Source organism: Pelmatolapia mariae, linkage group LG15, assembly GCF_036321145.2.
Source record: "Pelmatolapia mariae isolate MD_Pm_ZW linkage group LG15, Pm_UMD_F_2, whole genome shotgun sequence".
Taxonomy (NCBI): Eukaryota; Metazoa; Chordata; class Actinopteri; order Cichliformes; family Cichlidae; genus Pelmatolapia; species Pelmatolapia mariae.
Genome location: NC_086240.1, coordinates 18,949,563 through 18,960,024, shown reverse-complemented (window position 1 = coordinate 18,960,024; position 10,462 = coordinate 18,949,563). Strand labels below are relative to the sequence as shown.

General features: G+C 37.3%; 1 protein-coding gene and 1 non-coding gene across 2 annotated transcripts; both read left to right on the top strand.

The window, feature by feature from the left end:
- The first annotated feature begins 5,584 nt into the window (after nt 1-5,584).
- On the top strand, nt 5,585-5,657 carry trnav-uac (transfer RNA valine (anticodon UAC)). The gene has a single exon. It is a non-coding gene; the product is annotated as a tRNA-Val (tRNA).
- A 1,701-nt stretch (nt 5,658-7,358) lies between these two features.
- Nucleotides 7,359-10,070, top strand: mtif3 (mitochondrial translational initiation factor 3). The gene is made up of 4 exons (XM_063495567.1): nt 7,359-7,439; nt 8,062-8,530; nt 9,008-9,159; nt 9,772-10,070. The coding sequence occupies exons 2-4, from the start codon at nt 8,071-8,073 to the stop codon at nt 10,018-10,020; spliced, it is 861 nt and encodes a 286-aa protein (XP_063351637.1). The 5' UTR covers nt 7,359-7,439; nt 8,062-8,070; the 3' UTR covers nt 10,021-10,070.
- Nucleotides 10,071-10,462: the final 392 nt, after the last annotated feature.

The window sequence follows — 10,462 nt, the reverse complement described above, 5'->3', positions numbered from 1 at the left end:
TAATTGTATTAGTGAGATATGGAGATCACTTTCAGCTCTTCATTTCAATAGTAAGGGTTACTGATCCTGAGCCCAGTAGTAGTGCCTAAATCTAAGTAGCAAGTGAAAGCAAAACTAGACAGTGAGTGGAAAATGAGAAAAACTGAGTGGAAAACTCAGATATAGATCTTCTACATATAGATCTTCTTAAATAACTCAATAGAAAATAAATGATGAATGCATGCAGTATATCATTTGGTAAGTGAGTGTGTCTTACGCGGCATTTGCAGCAATAATTTCTCCTCCTTTTTCAGTTAGTGTTGTATTAAGTACTTTTGTCTCCTCAGGCTTTTTCACTGGATTGTTACAGTTTACACAGTTGGTGGTTGTTGAGTTTATGTTGATTATGTAATCATTCTGGAGACCTGGATCTGAAAGGTGGAGAATTTAGGTTTAAACTTAAGAACTCAACATTTAACAAAATATAAAGAAAAGTGTTATTTTACTCTCAGCATTTAACTTATATGAATTTTATTTAATCAGATTATGACGTAATGCAACGACTTATGTTAGGCAAGATTTGTCCGATTCATTGTGCACTCATCAGGAAAAATGGCTATTATGAAAGTGTGATACTTGCCTGCACTTATCTAAACTTACCCATGGTACTGCATTCTTTTTCATTATAAGCAGATTTTTTACACACTTCCTTTGTATCGATACATCTGATATGACAAGAATCTTCAGTATTATTTTGTCAGATGTTACCACCACAATCAGAAAGAGAAAGAAAGGCAGGAGAAAAAATTAACATTGCATGCGAATCCTTATTTTCAAGGTTTCAACTTTTACATTTTTCCTATTAGCTCTGGATTTTATCTTTTCATTGATATGAATTCACCTTTGTCTGTGGTATTGAAGACACAGTTTGAACCTGGATCTGGATGACAAAAATGTTTGGTTAATTAGATATTTTTTTATTTTATCATTTATCATATTTTATCATTTTTGTATTTTTTTTATTTTAAGTTGCTAACAATGCTGAAAAAACAAGAAGTTCAAAAATATAAAATACTGAAGAGTTATTTTACCTGTAAAGTTAAATTGTATGGATTTGCAGAATGTCCCATACAGAACATACATATGCCCGCCTTGATCTAAATGCCATTTTGAAATGTGAAGTTTCAAAATGCTGCTATTGCTTTTAATTTTCGGCCAAGTGTCCTGAATGTTGCTGGTATAATTTTCTGGTATTAAAAAACAACATACAGATATATTTTTATTTGCTAAAATGCTAATTAGAAAGTCAAATATTGGCAACTAAAACAATATGAAACTAAGCTGGACTCACCCAATTCAATTCCATTTGTCTTTACAAATACTATGCAATTCACTTTTGCTGCAAAGACAAAGAACAGTGTGTTTTTTAATAGATTTAAATGTTTTACATACCTTTACAACTATACATCAATATCTACAAAAAAAAAAACACTTTCAAATTTTTAATGGATTGACATTAAATCTAACCAGGTCTAACTAAAGTGCATTTACAGGGATGAGGCATCTCACACAGGACAAAACATCCATGTAATGTGTTGCACATCATGTTCAACCAAACTTGGAGTTTGTCCCAACATGTTTAAGTAACCTGTACAAGTTACTAGATTATAACACATCAAAAGGCCTCCTCCTCTGCACAAAGTCTTGTTGAAGCAGGTCTCATATTAAAACATCAAACTCAAATGTTCGTTATATGTTGCATTTCCAAGCAAAGTACCCAGAAACTTCAATCCCAGTCCAACAAACGCAACAGATCAAATCTTTGGCTTTTATTTAATTTCCTCTTTGTTGGACGGTGACTGCAAAAAGCGGATGTTAAAGTCAGACTCAGTTTTTAGAAAGTTTCAGCAGAACTATGTTTTTCTTTAATTTTGGATATATCAGGAAGCAATATGTTTCAAAAAAACATAAACCAAAACAGAGAATCTCATTTCATCACAACTTGTGAAAAATGAGAAGCAGTTGTAACTGAAATGTGTATTTGACTTACTCTGATTCCAGTAGTTTTTTGCACTGATATTGCCATAGAAACTATCGACAACAACAAAACTTCCTGCTTGCTGCTTGAAACAGTTTCTGATATCCATGAAATTATTTTTATTGGAATTTCCATTTATTGAACTTGCGCTTGAACAATCTTGTCCAGAATTGGATGACCCTCCACCTGAAATTAAAATTGACAAATATTTTTATCGATTTAGTTAACACTGACATCATAGCTACCACAGCTGAACTAATGATATTCAAAATTTTGGTCTTCTTGTTTCAAAAGTATAATTCATTTAAAGAACAATGAATTGTGATACACTAGCACTTGCTGAACGTTTAGCTAAGATAATAAGTGTCCTATAAAGAATCAGCAGAATTCATGTACTCACCTGAAATCTGCAAAATGCTCACTAACAAAACCAAAGCAGTCCAACTGAGCCGAGTCATGTTTGGATGGGATGCAATGTGAGTCAGGATGTGTGACTCATTCAGTCCTGCAGTTAACATATACCAAGTATTGTTCAAAAGTCATTTTTAAAAAGGAACTTTCAGCCAAAGATGCCCCAAGCATTTAATGTTTTACCTTTCTCTGGCTGAAGTCAAATCATTAGTCAGCAGAGCACCCGGAGAGGAACTGAACCTCTGGCGATGTGCACTTGTTGTCAAACTTTGGGTAGATACCCACTGCACAAATTTTGTCTTGCAAATTCGCAGTTTCTGAATATGTCATCAGACTTGAGTGTGCTATGCAAAGCAGGCATAGGAACTGTGATGTGCTTGGATGAGCATCCAGGGTTAATTTTGTGAGCGGCACACTGGCTGTTATCATGTTGTGCATGCAGCATCATTTTTCTATTGAAGACGTGTTAAAAGCGTAACCTTTCAGGAAGATTTGTTTCCTAAAACTATCACAACTGATCATTTCTCATCATTTCAAGCAGATGAAATATGTTCATATTATTTAACAGCTCAGATGCAATCTGTGTTGCCAAGTTTAATGGAAACATAAATAATGTTATTCACAAAAACCTACAACGAACTAAATTAATCTTGGTGTAAAGACCCGACTATGGCATTAAAAAACAAAGCAGAGGTTATCAGTTTCAGTGTCAATCTATATTTTTGGAAACAAGTCTGCGTCACAAACAACCTCCCACGTTTTCAAAGGTGTGACATTAAAATCAGTATCACAGTGGGTGGAAAATGAAAGATTTGACCTGTTTTGCTCAGAGTTTTGTCATATTTAGCCCCAATTCTAAGTATTTGGACAATATTTGGCCTCTGTACACCACCGCAGAGAAGTTTAAATCAAACATTCAAGATGTGATCAAAGTGCAGATTTTTGCTTATAATTATAAAGGTCTGACAAAAGTATTTCATTAACTGTTAATAAATTACAGCCATTTTTATATAGTTCCTCTTATTTTCAGAGGCTCAAAAGTAATAAGCAGTTTTATGGCCAGGCGAGCTCAGTTTCCTTGTTATTTCATGACAAATGAAGCAGTTAAAATATCTGGAGCTGATTTTCGATTGTTAAACTTTTTTAAAAGACCATCATTAGGCTGAAAATCCACAACAAACCTCTCAGAGAGAAAGTCAACATTTCAGGATTATAATTACTATAACTATAACGATAAACTTTAATCTATAAACTACAACTATAACTAACTATAATCTGCAGACACCTTCATGAACGTACATACTGAGATTTTACAGCGAGGTACAAATCACTGATTAGAAAGCATCTGCCTAGTTTTGAAAAGAAAAACAAACAAACAAAAAACATAGCAAACCAAGATTAACTTGCCCTAGGATGATAAGAAAAGAAAAGTATACAGCAGGAAAGTAATAGTCTATGATCCAAAATATACCACATGTATATGTGTACATGTATGTATTACATCATCTTCATTTGTGGTGCATGAAAATATGGACCTAATGTTAAGGTATGGGCATAATGATGATGTGACTGCTGACAGAAACAGCTGGATGAATTGTGACAGCTATCTCATAATGACCAAGGGAAAATGTGCTTAGATTTGTAGCATTTTATTGGCCATGCCATTTAAAAATCAGAAGGTCAAATCGATTCTTTAACAAAGTGTTGAGATCGTTTGCTGTGGCGCCTCAAATTGGGGTTGGCTGCAACTTGTCTTGAAATGTAAGTTTTCTCCTGTGACATAATTAATCAACTACCCATCAGTTATAAAGTCACAGTGTATATAAGATTTCACTCTGTAGACTTCCATGATGAAAGTGTGATGGAGGTATAGATCGGGGGAGGGTAGAAAACCATTTCAACAGCATCAGTGGAAGATGCTGTTAATGGAGCAATAACGACCCTCAGTGATGTGACTAAGAGCCCAACACTCATGTTATACAGCTTTAGAAGTTAGAAGATGACTCTTGTAAGGCACACATCTGCCAAACAGTATTTAAAGCATCCTGAGAATGAAAGAATTTCTTGGAAAAACATTGTCGGAATTTTGTTGGCTTTCCAAAAAAAGGCAGACATTTCATATTTGCATATAAAATAAACAAATAACCCGAAGGTATTCCATTGAATTTAATTTTGAACCTCTCTTTCTCAACATTTGAAGTTACTGCAGTTATTGTAGTCAGTGTGACTGGGAATTTGACTGTTTGGCATTCCCACATGGATGCCGGTGATTTCCATTTCTGCTTACTTCTAAAAAAAGGGCCCATAGGGGCTGCTTGCTGATAAGCTCTTGCTGCTGAAGTATTTATAGTACTATCTTATATACACAAAATCATTTACATTTTGTATTTTGTTTTTTCTTGGTAATAATATTTGCATGCTGTTGTGGTTAAGTGGAGTTGTTGAGCTGGAATTAATTTGCATTTTCTTTGCTTACAAGTTGCCTGTGCTGTCTAAAATAAACGTGTTAATTTTTAGATTCATGAGTTTATGTTTCAGTTCCCACGCTCAGTAAAAACCTCAGGGTCTCGGTATTAGACTGGATGATGAAACCTCACATTATCTGTGCACTGTCTCCAGTCAGGTTAGTGTAGCCTGGTATTAACGGTCCACAGAGCGACTTTTTCCAGTCAAGAAATAGTGTGGCATGCAACTCTTCGTATACCAACAGTGACACATAAACAAATAATAGGCAAAGTATGTACCTGTTGAGCGCATAAGCTCTTGGAAGCACACCGAACACTTCCTGTCCAGCACAAAACAGCACACATGTAGTCAACGTTTAGCCAAATCCCCCTCTATGTCACACACAGAGGAGCGTTTATCAGCAGCTACAAAGCAACGCTTTTTCTTGCATGAATAGATAAACACCAAAATGACTGAAAAGAGCAAATATAAGCAAGAAGACTCTTGCAAACACTCACATGGACAGATATGAAATTGTTATTACACTAAATAGAAGACATATTATTCCATGCATGCACAGTAGAATGTGGATGAGCGACCAAGGGAAGATGTATTCTTGCACATTAATGTAAGTCAGAGGCTTGGGACCGATCTCAGTGTGAAACACACTCATTGGTTAACAGCAAAAATCAGTAGCAAACAATTACCCCTGGATCCATAGTGTAGCGGTTATCACGTCTGCTTTACACGCAGAAGGTCCTGGGTTCGAGCCCCAGTGGAACCACTTACTTTATAGCAGCTGGATAGTGTAGTGGTAAGATACACACCTGTTTGATTCCCACCATGCTAAAAACCAGCCCTGGAGAGGCGCAGCCTGCCTGCAGTTCACTGTATGTTGTACTGTGTATGTGACAAATAAAATTTGTATTTGTAACCGCCTCTCTATCAATAATGAGGACCAATAATAAAATGCACACCATGTTTTAATCAGTAAAATTTGACACTAGTATTTGAGCCTATAAGCTTATCAGCAAAGGTGTTTACTCTAGAACAAAGCAAATGAGCCAAAGGCCATTTTCTCTTTAGTCTTTTGTAACCACAGGACTCTTCCCCTGTTGGCAATTTTTTTTTTTTAAAAAAAAGCAGTTTTAAGTAAATTTGGATTGATTTTACCTGAAAGCAAGGGTACATTTTTTTATGTGGTCCATGTTTGAGTTCTAAAACTGGCAAGCTTTATTAGCAAACTGCATCCATAGACTGTATGAGTGCATCACACAGGCATACATCTGTTACTGCCAAGTCACATATAAATTCACTAAAACTATAATCAAACTCCTTAGACTGGTTCCACACTTTAGTCAGCCTCTAGTAGATGGTGGCAAAAATTCTAACACTGAATCAAACTGAGCATCAGAATGGGAAACAAAGGTGATTTAAGTGACTTTAAACATGGCATGGCTGTTGGTCCCAGACAGGCTGGTCAGATTATTCCAGAAACTTCTAACTTCTAAAACAGCTCAGTTCAGTTCATTTTTATTTCAAACATATACGTTCACCAACATTTCATAATACAATTCCATACAGTTGTTTGAAAAGTAGTAGGCAGAAGTATATACTTATTTAGCCCTACCCCCTTAGGGTTACATCTTAATCATTTCCTCATAATCTAAATTTGAACAACAAAAACTTATACAATGCCTTCAACTTAGCACATAACATCACAAAAATATTTTCTCATATTCAATTAAAACTATATTTAGATTTACTAATTTGCAGAAGAAAATAACATCACTTTGATTTGATAGGAAGGCAGCAGTAACTGAAATAACCACTGGTTGCAGCAGAAGAGCATCTTTGAACATACAACACATCACACCAAAAACAGACAGGCTACAGCAGCTGGTCGTGTAGTGTGTGGGGAACATTTTCTTGGCGCACTAAAGGGCCCTTAGTACCAATCAAGCATTCTTTAAACACCACAGCCGACCTTGGGTATTGTTGCTAACCATGGCCATCTCTTTGTGACCACACTGTAACCATCTTCTAATGACTGCTTCCAGCATATTGCAAGGTTTCAGTATTCTCACAATGGTTTCTTGAACATGACGGAGGGTTCACTGTACTCAGATGGCCTCCATAACCACCAGATTTCATTCCAACAGAGCACATTTAGGATGCAGTGGAACGGGAGAGTCACATCATGGAAAATGATCAGCTGCCAAAAAAGTATTTGCCAAAAGGTGATTGTAGGAATTTACACTGTTGTTACTGTTGTGACTTTTTCCCCTATAATCTGTCAAAAAGGGAGAAGGTGCAACAGCCTCATAAATCCAGTTCACTACAGTGCATTTACCAACATAAGCAAAGCTATTAGACATTACAAAAACAAAAGAAATAGAAACATCGGCGTTAGCAAGGACTTGTCCAGTGAGTGTAGTGTCCTAGGTTTTCCTCACGAGGGCAGTATAGGAGTTATTTGAGACAAAGTAAACGAAGAAGTGCATGGCGGAAGGAGTTACAGTAGTCACCCTGATGCGGAGAGCAATAATAAACGACACTGACACGAGTGAGTAGCAAAAACGCACTACAGGAGATAAAACGGGGAGGTTTAGTTTCTGTCTGGATTCTTGCGCTTCTCTAATTAATGCATGCAGTGATGTTTGTAACCCGCTGGCTCCAAAGACAAACTGCTCTGTCTAGGACACTTAATGACAACCAACCCGAAGTGCATTCCTTTCTCTGTGAACTGTAACACACCAGACACTTATGTGCTAATTTCACACTCATTAAAAGACATTCACTCTTATATACTTCACAAATAATCAAGATTTTCTAACTGCCATCGCATTCCAGTTTGCCAGACTATCCGTCGTCCCAGTGTAAAATGCCCAAAGTCAAGCAATGAAACAATGATGTATCCCGAATGACAGATGGGACCCCGAAAGTGTTTTCACTCGTAACTTGTGTGGTTTGTTCAGTAACAAGTAAAAGTAAAACAAGCAAAGCAAATTTAATTTGACTATTTTCGAATGGAGGCTGGCTCGATTATGAAAACTGGATAATTAAACCGTTTTTTTCGCTTGAAAGACAATTATTGATGTTTAAATTGTGTTTGATGTTGAGCTTTGTGATATTAGTTCTTAAATTGTGAATGCACTGTCGAATAATCACATTCTTTTTTTCTTAAGGTTTAGGATATGTCTGCAGGCTGTGTAAGATGGGTGCTAAGCCATGCAGTGAGAACGGTGTGTGGTGGGAGTCCCGTGTATACGCCACCAGCCTTAAGATTTACAATATGCAGCAAAAGATGTAATATCATCGCTGCCTCCTGGAGACGGTCTGCTTTCTCCACTGAAGTACACAACACAGAACAAACTCCAGCCGCGCCAAAGAAGAAAAAGCAAGATCCCCGAGCTAATGCCTCGATCAGCAGCATCGGCCGTAAGATCCCTGAGCGTCAGATACAGGTGATAAGTGCAGCTGGTGAGAACCTGGGCGTCATGCACCGTGCAGATGTCATCAGAATGATGGATGAGGAGGGTCTCAAGTTAGTGCTACTCAGTGAGCACAAAGACCCACCAGTCTACCAGCTGATGAGCGGCAAACAGATACACGAGGAGCAACTAAAAATGCGGGAGAAGAAGAAAGCGAAAGCAGGTAGATGGTTACTCATTCCTCTCTATCCTACTGCCTTCAACCCGGACATTATGTTGAAGGATGTCTCAGTTCCTAAAATGTATCTGAAGGATAGAGGACAGGGGAGGTAAGGCAGAGGAGCTATAATTGAGGATGCTCAGGTTTATCCTTTGCAGAAGTGTTTTCACCTTGAACATATTAACGAGGCATGGCACACAGCCAGTTCTCTCTCCTTGCATTCCTTCTTCATCCTCGCTGGGGAAATAAGGCTCCAGGAGAGGATGTGAGGAAAGGAACTGGGGATGTACAAACTGAGAAATGAGAAAAGAGGCATTACCTAGGTCAGTTTAAGGACGGTTCCAACAAATAAAGAGTTACATTACACCAAAGTCATGCCCTTTGCTTGAAATTGTCATAGATTTTAGAAAAGCATAACTTTTGGGGTGACAGGTTGACAAGCAGCTGTAAGCCCAAAAATAGTTGTTTTTTCTCCTCCAGTTCCTGTGCAGGTGAAGGAGCTCAGCTTTTCAGTTGGCATAGCGTCTCATGACCTCACCACAAAGCTGAAGCAGGTGGAGAGCTGGCTGGAAAAGAAACACCATGTAAAGATCACTCTGCGGGCAGTACGTCGTGAATCTGCAGTTAACCTGGTGAGGAAGAACGCCTATAAACCTGAGCGAATTCCTTGATTATTCTTTTATTCAGTAAGGGTCTGAGTTGTGACTAATATAACATAACATAACAAATGTATATACATATATGGTTGCAGTGGTTAATCCACCACTATGTCAATTTTCAAATTCATTATTTCACAAAAAAGCAAAGAAATGGGCAAAGCACGCTATTATTTGATTAAGATGCCAAATTACAATTATTAAATTGTATTCCTGAACAAAAAAATTAGTTTTAGAGATTAATTGTTTTGCTTGATTAATTTCTGGCTTCTCAGAGAAGTCCCCTGTGTCGTTTCAAATACAGTAAAGAGCTTATTTAGCAATAAGCTAATGTATTTTTTTTTAAATTCCTGTTATTGGTTCAGAAATATTTAGATGTAAGTCTTGCTTAATTACTTCAAAAAAACTTTGCACAGCAATTTAAGGCTGTTTATAACAAAAACATTAAAGTAAAATATGAGCAAGTAAAATCCTCAGTAAAAACTCAGTATAGCTCATATTCCAGTAAAAATTACTTTCGCATTTAGGGGTTTTTTTCTCCCTTAAAAGCTTTTTATGCAGAAACATCTTTGTGTTTTCTTTCCACAGGATGCCACTCTGGAGCAAATCGTGGAACAAATGGAAGTAATGGTGGGATTTGTCTCCAGGCCAAAAGTGATACGTGATGGCAAAGCAGCCGTGTGCATCCTCCGACCGCCTTCAGCAAAGGAACTGTCACAAAAAGGAAAGAACAAGGCTGCAGAAACACAGCCTGCCAACTCCACTTCAGAGGCCGCTCAGAGTGAAACGTCTTCTGTTGGCAGCACGGACACAACACAAGGGTCCACACAGCACTGATGTGACAGAAATAAAACTTTTTCACAAAAGCAAGTTGGAGTCTGTGCCTACATGCCACAACTTGTTTCGTCAATCAGACTTTGTAGTTTAAAAGTATATAACCCAGGGCATGGAGGTCCCACGGGATACAAGACCAGGGGGTCATGTTACCTTTGGCCAAGTAGACACAAACACAAACGCAAAATTGCTTAACAGAGCCACAAAATAACTGTACAGAAAACTGCAAACAACAAAATAACAGTGAAGAAACATAATGAGATACAAACACACAAAATGTCCAGATACACAAAATATTTCACGTAGGCAGCCACCAAAAGGCAAAATGACTAGAAGTACATGTAAAATAAACACAAAAGTGACATAAAATGACATTAAAAAAGACATCAAAAAGAGACACAAAGCGATTCGAAACAGATAAAAATAGCTTTAAACACAAGGTAAC

Excerpts from the sequence above, each read along its gene's own strand:
- mtif3 (XM_063495567.1), top strand. The coding sequence starts at position 8,071 with ATGTCTGCAGGCTGTGTAAGATGGGTGCTAAGCCATGCAGTGAGAACG. Across the intron at positions 8,531-9,007 it reads GAAGAAGAAAGCGAAAGCAG|TTCCTGTGCAGGTGAAGGAG; the intron begins GTAGATGGTTAC and ends TTTCTCCTCCAG. Across the intron at positions 9,160-9,771 it reads GTGAATCTGCAGTTAACCTG|GATGCCACTCTGGAGCAAAT; the intron begins GTGAGGAAGAAC and ends TTCTTTCCACAG.